The sequence below is a fragment of the Vanellus vanellus genome, assembly GCF_965231255.1.
Source record: "Vanellus vanellus genome assembly, chromosome: 4".
Classification (NCBI taxonomy): domain Eukaryota; kingdom Metazoa; phylum Chordata; class Aves; order Charadriiformes; family Charadriidae; genus Vanellus; species Vanellus vanellus.
In genome coordinates, this window is record NC_138909.1 from 52,687,563 (window position 1) to 52,698,708 (window position 11,146).

General features: G+C 40.7%; 1 protein-coding gene across 1 annotated transcript; it reads left to right on the forward strand.

The window, feature by feature from the left end:
* Nucleotides 1-1,487: 1,487 nt before the first annotated feature.
* LOC309670981 (NELL2-interacting cell ontogeny regulator 1-like) lies at nt 1,488-10,861 on the forward strand (the record flags this gene model as incomplete). Its single annotated transcript, XM_082482128.1, is given in 5 exon segments — nt 1,488-1,500; nt 1,503-1,572; nt 3,746-3,888; nt 5,694-5,782; nt 10,790-10,861. Coding segments are annotated over 5 exon segments (387 nt in total).
* Between the last annotated feature and the right edge of the window lie 285 nt (nt 10,862-11,146).

Below are 11,146 nucleotides of genomic sequence, written 5' to 3' on the forward strand. Positions count from 1 at the left end.
GAGCACAGGTTAAGAAAAGGCATATATACATATATATATATATTTGTGTGTGTATATATGTGAATATCTATGTTATTTATCAGGAAGAGAAGCCAAGGCGTGAGCTTAGATGGCTGAGAATTATCATGAATAAAGTTCTGCATTTGTACTTTGTGTATAGGTAGATAATTAGACCAAATCCTGTATGGTTATCTCTGGAAGAACAATGCTAAATCTTGTTTACGCAAAAGAAGAGTTTCTAAAAATTATTTTCCCCTTTTTTCTGTTTTTGTGATATATAAGGATGGCAGTACTATAATTAATCCCCTTTTGACTCTGCTCATGGATGCTGTAACTTTGTGTAGTTACACATGGAACAACCTGAAATTTTAGCATCTTACTTAAAAAGTTAAATTGATGGCAGCAAACCATTCCCCTAGGGCTGTACAGGAGAGCCAGGTTTTAGAGCACGTTGAAAACAAAAATGTTAGCCAGCAATTTAGTCATAATTCTGGGACGTAAAAAAAAAATACGTTGTGTGCCTAACCTTCCTGGACACTGGGTGCCCCCAACTTTCTCCATGAAAGCATTTGAGATTGAGCCCCTATTGAACCGGCTAAAAGCAAACACAGAGCATGTTCCCTTTGAAGTTCTGTGCACACTTCTCAGTGCTGCGCCTGCCCTAAGCTGTGTTCATTCTCTCTGGAACAAGAACTGGTAGTGTCTAATTTGTGATGGGAAATGTATTTGGAGGGGGAGATGTGACCCCTGAACTTAGCTTTGCTTTGACAAAAGCACTTTTATCATCTGCGCTCCATCACTGTATGGCATTCAACACGAATGCCGTCAGTGTTGTTCTGGAGAATAGCTCATGGGGCATTGAAAAGGAGAACATAGGTGCAGGCTGGAAAAGGAGGGTGAAGTTTACTCTGAGTTCAGACTCAAGTTTCCCCTCAGAGTTTACGTGCCTGCACTCCTGCAGCTGTTCCTGGCAGCCCTGAGACTGGGATCATAGAAATGCCCGGGAAAGCAGGCATGGGTGGTTACGACCCCTATAACTCTGTTTAAATGGCAGACTGTGGACTGAACAAGTCCTGCCTTCACCAAAGTCTCAGCTGGGACGTGCCTTGCCATTCCTGAGTGCAATCCCATAGCTTTTCCTGCTTTCCCATAAAGTAGGTGTAATTTGTCATCGTTATTTTCAGGCACTAGGAAGCAAGTTGCTTGAATCACGCACCACATCCAGCTGAGCAGACTTCAGGAAAAACATTCAGCAGACTTCGAGAGATGCATTAAATGGCCCAGCTTTAAAAACTGTAGCCAAAGCAGGTAAGTCACTGCTGGAACTCACATGTCAAAGCAGAAACATCCTTCCCCAGACCTGGGAGACACAGCCTGTTCCTCTTTAAATCTGTGCTGTGCGCTGCAGTGCTCTGCATTGTTGCCATGGCAGAAATCTCCCCATAGTAATAACCTCTTTCAGAGAAGGTTAAAAAGAGACAGTGCACATGCTCAGAAATGCTGCACTTGTTCTGTTAGCAGTTTGCAGCGGCCATTTCAAAGAGACCATCACAAAGACAAGAGGGAGATCAGGTACTGATATTTTTTTCCTTTGTTAGAGGGGGTGACTTTTCTCTTTCACAGAACTCCATGGACAGATCTGTCTCCATTCCCAGTTGCACTGCAGAGAGAGACCACCCTTGAAGCCTGTCATGATTGTTCCTTGCAGATAGCAAATTCCCACAGAATAACTAAGAGGCAGTAGTTAGATGTGGCCTGAGGTAATTGCTGCATTTGGGGAGCAATTATTTTGCAGCGGGGCTCACATACAAAGCTGAGCTGACGCTGGGGTGGGTGATGTGTAAGGTACCCTGAAAAAGTTTAGCAGCGTATCTGCTTTGTTTTGTTGAACCTTTCTAGCCCTCATAGTCATCTATGAGAATTGCCTCTGCTCCTACTGACCAGGAGGCTTCTGCATTAGGTACTTTCAAAGGAGGCTGGTATTATCCTAATTTACAGTTACTTGGAGACACTCTGCTGCATCCTGTTGCAAAGCCTGGTGTCTTTGATTCTACTTGCTTTGATTGCAGATCACCATTAATTAAAATAGAAAATCCAAACCGCTTGTTATGATTTTAATCCCTTTATTTTAAGGATTGTAGAAATAAGAAAAAGGATCACATCAGATCACTTCTAAATAGTGGGAGGGATAGAAAGCCCCATTCTGAGGTTATAGGAATTATATTACCAGGTCTATTTTTTGGTGTGGGCCCAAATATGTCTGTCACTGTACATGTACATGTGTGTCTCTTGCTTCTGAACCATCCCCTATTCTTATGTTTAGGCTGAGATGCACAGGAAGGGGATGTGTGTAATGCTGCCCCTTTCCTGAATTAATTGTTGGTTTGCACGTGCTGCAAGTGTTTGTGCAGAATTTGCAGCTTCAGATTTCAGTATCTGAAATGGTGGATTGCATATATTGAAGAGTAAGCTTGTTCTGTTCTGTGTTTGTGGCAAGATGGGGAAAAACCTTTCCTTTACTGCCTCCCTCTATTGCCCTTCCAAATGTGAAATACAAGCTGTTTTGGGGAGTGCTGTACTCTTGCATTCAGCACATGCAGATTTGATGTTCTTATGCAACTTCTTTTGCTTAGTATGCAACGACTTAAAAATCAGGAAGGGACAGAATGTTGTCCTGCTTTCCTGGGTTCAGCTAAAGAGAATTTTCATGTGGATTTTATTGTGCTGCTACAACTTAACCCTATTTGATTCTTTCTTTGTTCCATTTGAACATACAGGAATGGAAGGTAAACAGCTGAGCTAAAGACCGCCCTAGCAGTTTGCCAGGATCCTTGAGGCTTCGATTGAAATCTGTAATAGTTGCAGCTTGACCCAGTCCGAGTTTCCCATGTTTCCTCTTGATCTGAACAGTTTACATGTTGGACCAAGAAAACGCTTCATTTGAAAGCTATGTACTTATAAAAAAAATTTACCTCCGTGTGAAGGGGAGGTGTTGCTGCACCAAATTGTACCTATCTTCAGGGCATGGTGTGGCTTGGCTGTGATGTTCAGGAACAAATGTAGGGCTGCAAATAAAGGTCTGAAACCCGGATTAGGAGGGGAAACAGAAAGTCTAAGAGTTTCGATGCATTTACTGTTAGAAATTCTACTTATGAATTAGTGGAGGTTTAACAAAAGTCTTTTCCTTCGGCTACTTTCATAAAGGAGTAAGTTTTTATTATCAGTGTGGTGTGTCATTAGTGATAAGGGTTAGCTTTAGTTATACTTGTGAAAAGATGGTGCATCATTAAAGCAAGCAAGTGGGTAAAAACTTCATTTCCAAGTTCAGGTCTATTGCAGCCAGCTCTATAATCCCTGCAGTTTTGATCTTGAAGTCTAACAGTGAAACAGCTGTCCAGATTCATGTGCTAGTCTCAGACTGTGTAGTTAGATAAAAGATCAGAGTAACAAGGCAGGCAAAGCTGATGGCATCCTGTCTTGCAAATGAAACCACAAACTGTCTAGGGACTTCTGATCTTCTCCTTCATGTCTGGGGACATTCTCTCCCAGTTGGGTTTTATGTGCAGTGCTGGAAAACTACAGAGGACTTCTGTCCATGGTCTAGATCTTCTGGTATTAATTTTTTCTTTTTGCTTTCAAAGGAAGACTGCGGTGCTTTAGCCATCAGGAACATTAAGTTCTTTGTAATAAACCCCTTGTATCTGTAATGTTCCTCACTGACTTGTTTATGTCTCTTGATAAATAGAGAAGCACCCATTCCCAAGATGCTGGCACCCTGCCTTCTGAGAAGAGTGGTCCTTACAGTTCCTTTAGTTTTTGTGGTTGCACTGCTTCTCGTGGAGCCTGTTAGATCTGATCAAGAAGCGGGAACAGCCATACCAGCTGAAAGTACGTACCACCCTACAGTCCTCTCATACAGCTTGTACTGTAGTTTTAATGTTGCAGGACTTCATATTACTGAAGCTTGTCCAAATAATTCAAACGATTTTGGACATGTCTTGCTTATGATTTTTTGAAATCACAACTTGATAGCATACCAGTGCTGGTTTTCTCCTGCATCCAAGGCTCTCCACTCTCTTACCCTTATCTCCTGCCTGTTGCTGTCTTGCTTATGCCTGAAATCTGCCACTGTTCTGTACCTTTTCTTTTCTACATCCCCTTCATTGTGTTAGCCCTTTCAATGCCAGGAATGACCCTGTTTGCCTTTCAGAGACATTCATGAGACTTGTTTTTTTCTACTGACATTGTCTGTTGATTACATCTTTCATTCTTGGTAATGTCTGCTATATTAAAGTCAGTATTTTTTATTAAAAAGGATCACAATGAAAATGCCAAGAAGGCACACTTTGTCAACACTTAGTCCTGCAGCCTTCAACCACCTAATTCTCTTTTGCTGATCTGTGTTGAGTTTAATTTACATCATAAACATAACGGCAGGTCCTTGCATCAAGTTGATGTGGAAAATGCTGTCCTCTCCTTATGTCTGGTGCATATATAATAACACTAAAGTTGGGTGGTGGTACAAGAATGAAAGAGGAGTTCTGTAATACTATTCAATGCTTATTTTTTATCTCTTTTTTTTTTTTTTTCTTTTTTTCCTATCCAGTTAGAGAATTTGGCAGACTCCTTTTCTCCAGCAGGCAGGATTTCTGTCTGCTGGTTACGACACAGATCATGAGCTGGAAGCTTATACTGCAGCTTATCAAAGGCATGTAGTAATCAGTCAAATATCAAGTGTTTGCAAAATAGGCTGACAGGCACTGCAGGATTTTCCAATATCACTCTAGGTTTCATCCTTTCTTCCTTACCAGATCTCAGAGAGCAAACTAAACCTGCACTCAGATTTTCTCAGTTGCGCAATATTTCCTATGAATTTGTCAGAGAGACACAGGCACTGAGAAGCAAATGAGAGCATATGTAGAGCCCAATGATTTGAAGACATTTTATCATGTCTATATTTGTTCTGTCTCAGTACTGCTATCTGTTAGGGCACAGCTTTGTGTTACATGATGATCAAGGCAAAGCAGGCCTTGTGACCTTCAGTCTAGATATCTAGATATGGGAATACTATCTTAAACACTGCAATTAGTCCAGAATGCAGCAGTTCTGCTTATCAGCAATGCCCACTAATGACAGGGCATTGTGTTTATCTGCTGCTTGCTTCGCTAGCTTGGGACAAAGCTGTATCATATTCAAAGTTAGAGACTAAGTGATCTTTCTTTGTAGTCAATTTTATTCCATTAGCTTTCTATTTAGAGCTCAAGTTTGTGAGATTAGGAGGCAAGATTTTACAGGAAACAGGTTCATGTTTTCAGAGGTAATTTCTGAAAAATCTGAAGATGAGGTTGAAAATGTGCTCAGGGTCGGTGGAGCAAAATGAAAGACTCAGGTTATGGGTTTAGTTTTCCCACACTATGAACTGTGACAAGAGAAGGACGAGAGGAACAGCAATAAAGGAGGAAGAAAATTTTTAATACAACTTTGTTGAAGTAATTCTTTTGTTGTTGGACCGTCATGATGGACCATTTACAATAACCTAGATTGTTCAAGAGTGCATACATCAGTACTCATTGTGTGGACTCTTTTCTGTAGCTCTTCCTCATACTCAAAATCACTGTTTGTTCCTTCCACTTAATATTTCATGCCATATAGTCAAGATTCTCTAGTAATTGCTCTAATAAATGGTCTCCTAGGTCGTCCCTGTGTTGATTGCCATGCATTTGAGTTCATGCAGAGGGCTCTACAGGATTTAAAGAAGACAGCATATAATCTAGACATGAGGGTAAGGAAACATTCAATTTTTTTTTTTATTAATATGCAAAAAAAGCTGTGCATAAAAGTTGGTAAGGTGGATAGATTTTGCACAAGACAGTCAACTGTACTGTCCTATCTTCCAAGGTGAGGCCAGGTAATTACATGTCACGTCTCTATGCAATAATCTGTGAAATTCTTCTTCCTTGGGGTATCAGGGACACTAGAAAGCTTAGGAAAGAGTGAACTGACAGTCCTCAGCCCTCTGTCCTTCTCTTGCTGAGTTACAGCCATTAGCACTGCTATTCTCATTCCAAATGCTGAGGGCACACCTTTGTTTTTATATTAGGGGGAGTAAGGTGAGAGCATCATTTATATTTATTACCCAGGAGTAGAGAGCCAGTTCAAACAAAAAGCCTAGTAAAATAAAATGCTCCCCTGCATATGTTTTTACCCCTGGGGAGAGGCTAAAGGAGGAAACATCATATTGTAGATACTTTTTATATCGCTCTGATTCCATAATGATGAAAAATGCTACAAAGTAGAACAGCATAGGGAATAAAACTTGTTTGGCTTGCAGTCAATGTGGAGAATTTGCCAAGGTTGGTATCTTCCTTCTGTGGGGGAAGTTGAATCTGTCTCTTGCTACTGCAACCTGCAATCTGTGACTAGCTGTATCCCAGCTGCTGTCAGATAGTGGTGTCTCAGGAGGGTAGCTTTTTCCCCACCTCCTGTGTACCCTTTAGCTGAAGTGCTATATCTACACTCCTGCACAGATTTTTCAACAGAAGGCACTCAAACTTTTTTGCTATTGTAATCTATGGTCAAGGTTGTTCAGAGTTCAAAGCCTGTGCACTGGCATCTTCGAAGAATGGTTTGATGTAACTTCGAGCAGGGCCCATGATTAGGTGAAAATGCAGGTGCAGGAATGAAGATGCCTTGAATTGTGACATACTATGAAAACCAAACAAATACTCCAGCAGAACCAGATTGGTATGTAGCACATTTACAGTTAAACAAAATCTGTTCAATAATTACAGGTCAAATGTATTTGGGGCTCCTTCATGAAGAAATCTTGTTAATGAATACATCTGCTGAGCACTGTATACAGCCCAAACAAGATGTTCAGATTGTGCTATAAAGTGGTTCTAGCACACTTTTTCCTTCTTTTACAAACCTTTGAGCTTTTCAACAGAATTTCTAAATCTTGATTCAATAATATCTCAACTACTAAAATCTTCTCTGACTGTCTGGTCATGGCAATGACCCTTATAACACCTACAGCTTACAGACCAAGAGAGAGGCTTCATAAACTAAATCCAAAGCAGAAGTAGCAGTAAGAGCCTCAAAGCAACTGTATTTTAATACTTTTTAAAAAATAAAAATAAAAGACAGCCAAGGAGAGGAAATGAGGATCTAAAAAAAGTTTGGTTGAGAGGAATGTCCTATTATTGATTTTCACAGTTGTAAATTTGACAGCAAGCCTAAAAATGTGCCTCCATGATACATTCTTACCAAAACAAACCTATCTCTTCCTTATCATTTAAAAATCTAAATAATTGAATCCATATTAAGATCCTTCAGTGCTTCTGGACCAGGACAGGCCTATTCCAGTCATTAAAGCTAGGAATTCTGCCTACATCTTCAGAAGACATGGAAATATTTAAGAGTTGAGGACTTCTTGGAACTGCCTTCTACAGTGTTTCAATTCTTAGTTTTATTATTCAGCTGTGGCCCAATATGATGCAGACTGGGAGTATTAAGACATTTGCTTTCAGCCACATATATATTTTACATTTAACTATTGTAGTCTCTTTTGCTGCTTAGTGGGACAAATGTTTCTGTCCCTGAAAGTACAATTCCCTTTGTTAATATTCCCCCTGGAGACACTCATTTCCTTGAAAAACTCTTTTGTTTGCAGGCAAGATTTTTAGATGATGACTAAGCAGCTCCTAACTGTTGGAGGGGAAGGGATTACCAAAAGATTGGAGAGCAAATTCCCATTTAATTCCTCCTGCAATTCTTACCCTGCAGTTCTTTATGGGGGAAACCATATAGTTCTATTGCACAACTCAAGAGTTTTCTCATTTAATTTGGCCCTGTGTTGATTTCCACAGTGTCTCACAAAGCAAACTGACTCTAGCATAGGTCACATAACCTTTTACCAAGACCATAGGCTAAATCTCCTTCCTTTTACAAGACTAGACATGCTTGTAACCTACAGTCATGTGATGATCACTTACTGATCGACAGGCTGGCTTCATTTTACTCATGTGGTAAGAGAAGGGTCCGAGACCACCTCTGAGTTGCTAGCTACTACCCTTACACATCTGGTTACCCACATGCATACTATTTTCCACCCTTTCATTGCTGCTGGCTCCTCGGAGCAGGCTGCAGGTGGTATTAGTTGTTTTAACAGCAGTAGCCAACCCTGGCAATCCTTTCTGGGGATATCTGTGACTGACCACTCAGCCAAAGTGCAGTATGTGGCAGGTGCAGCTCTGATCATGAACAAGGGAGAGGGTTCTTGTACTGCTGGGAGGGAGCTGCTACCATCAAAACCATTCAGCCAGTTCACAGCCTGCTCCCTACCTCTTCTAAAAGCTGCTTAAGATAGAGGCCAGCAGGGAGCAAATCCTGTAAAACAAATCTAGTCCATGGGTTACACAGTTCACTGTAAGTCTGCACTACAGATACTTATTTTCAAAATTCCAACACATTTTTCAGAGTTAACCAGTGGACATTGCATTACAACCTCAAAGAGCTCAGGAACTGCATTTTTATCTGGAACTTATCAGCTTTTTTGTAGGTTCAGAATCTGGACCCTGCCCTGCGCTGTTTTTTGTTGTTGTTGTTTTGGTTGTTTTGGTTGTTGTTTGGTTTTGCTTTTTTTCCCTAACATGTAATGTTCTTTAACCCACCAGGGGATAATAACAAATCTCTCTGCAAATGGTTTTGTGATCATGCTCACAAACAGTCAGCAAAGCTGTATTTAGTGCCTTTCATTTTGTACTTTATTCCTTTCTAAACTGTCAATGGTTGTTTAGAATGTTCAAAGCACATTAAGTTAGATGTGCCCATGAAAGTAAAAACAAAGGCTTGAAAATGTTATTAAAGATATATAAGACAGTAAGCAGCCTTGGGGCTTAACTCCAAAGCCGTTGGCATGCTGTCAACCTCCCTTATTCAAACGATTGCAAATAGTGTCAAGGAGATGGTTAGAAGGTGGTGATTAAGTGCCTTTTAGGTTATTAGCAAAGTCTGATCAGATCTTTTCAGTCTTGCAGGGTAGCTGAAATGATCAAAAGTGATACCTGATTTAATATAGTACCACAGGGCTGTGTCTAGTGATTTATCAGCTGAGGAAAAAAAATGACCAAAAGATAGCTTTTTGTGTACTAAGGCGGCAGGTGGTAAGCAGGATGCCTCAGCCCATATCTGCTCTTAAGTGCCTTTAGCTGATGTGGGTCAATGGATAAAACAGTTTTTAAAACACAGCTTTTAATCATGTGACTATTCCATCTCTCATAAAAATCACAAGACAGGCAGATTAAGGATGGATCTCACTGACATTTAGAGCTGGTAGTGTTCATAATGTCCTTTTTTTTGTGTAGCTAGTTACACCGGTGGAGAATAATTTGGTGAATGGACTTCCCACAGCTACTGTGTCCCATGACAATAAGGTAGTAGTTCTCTCTTGGATGAGACTGATTCTTAGATACAGCTTCAGCTCATGATATACAAACTGAGATGATGATATGATGTTGATGTCAAACAGCTCTGTGCTCCACATGCACCTGCTGAAGTCACAAGTGTTCCAAACAGCCAGGAAAACCAAAGCGTGTGTGTGCTGGAGAGGAAAGATTCCCATATTTCCCTTAATCAGCCCTGCTGTCCCTTCCCTGGTTCTCAGCCCCTTCTTGCACAGTAGGCTGAGAGGGTGCACACCTTTCTGATTGTGCCCAGCACCAGTTCTGCGAAGTTCCTAATCCACCCTCATTGCTCCAGAAAATCTCTGTGGGCAGTAATGATCTCCTGATATTGATGAACCCCAGTTCAACTGGGAGACCTCTGTTCTCACTAGTTTGGGACACCCTTCCTTAAAGAAGCCAGTAATCCCATCGTGTTTGAACTGTAGTGGCTGTATGCCAGCTCAGCACGTTGTCTGTTTTAGGCTCCAGCAGCATATTAACAAGAACAACAGTGAAGGAGGAAAAGTTAAAACAGAGGTAAACTCTGCCTTACGTTCTCTGTATAACTTTCAACAGTGAGTCTAGGCTGTAATATGCTAAATTTAAATCTTTGAGCCTACAGGATTGCTGGGGAAGGACTTCTTACTAGGGCATGTAGCGATAGGACGAGTGGGAATGGCTTTAAACTGGAAGAGGGCAGGTTCAGATTGAACATTAGGAAGAAATTTTTCACTTTGAGAGTGGTAAGGCACTGGAACAGGTTGCCCAGAGAAGTTGTTGAGGCCCCATCCCTGGAAGTGTTGAGGGCCAGGCTGGATGTGGCCTTGGGCAACCTGGTCTAGTGGGAGGTGTCCCTGCCTATGGAAGGGGGGTTGGAACTCAATGATCTTCAAGGTCATTTCCAACCTAAACCATTCTATGATTCTATGATTTTTAATTAAAAAGAGAATTTCCAATAGGTTTTGGGTTTTTTTTTTTAAGCCCCTTATGAACTTGAGAGCTTATGCTCTGGTTTGTGCAGCTGAAGATTGTGAGAAAGACAAATAACTTTAAACAAAAATAACAACACCTAGACACATATTGAATGTGAAAAACAAGAATGTGTACCGAACTGAATTTCTCCATATCACAGGAAGTAATGCTATGCTGGTATGCCAATTAATCATGCAAAAGCTAAACTATTTTGCAGAGCAGTAAGCATCTCTGAAAGTTACCTCAAGCCTCATCTCGTACAACCAATCCCAAATCTTAGAACAAAAGTAAAGCAGACTTTTCTTTGGGAGCTAATTAGTTTTACAGCACTGATGCTTGTTTTTTGATGTTGCTTTTGTTCCCCCCTCTTATAGACAGAAACTCTGCTTCTTCAGGTGGAAAAGAGAAATCTGTGCGACTGTGTAACTGCAAATCTGCTGAACTGAATCCTGGAGACCAGCTAAGGACTATCACCTGTTCAGCGGTTTTTAAAAGGCAGCTGTATAAAATACAGCTTTATGGAGTTCATGTTGCAAGCATGTATGCCTCAATGTACTGAGGAAATTGGGGGTTTGTGTCTTATGTATTTGTCTGTTCTGTTTGTTTTTTGTTTTTTTTTTAAACAGCATCCTCTTTTCATATCCACTGGGTTGCCAGTTCAGTAAATCTGTTACTTGATATTAGAGTGGGGGAAAAATTTACCTGCTTTGATTTTTAAATCAGAGTTGGCC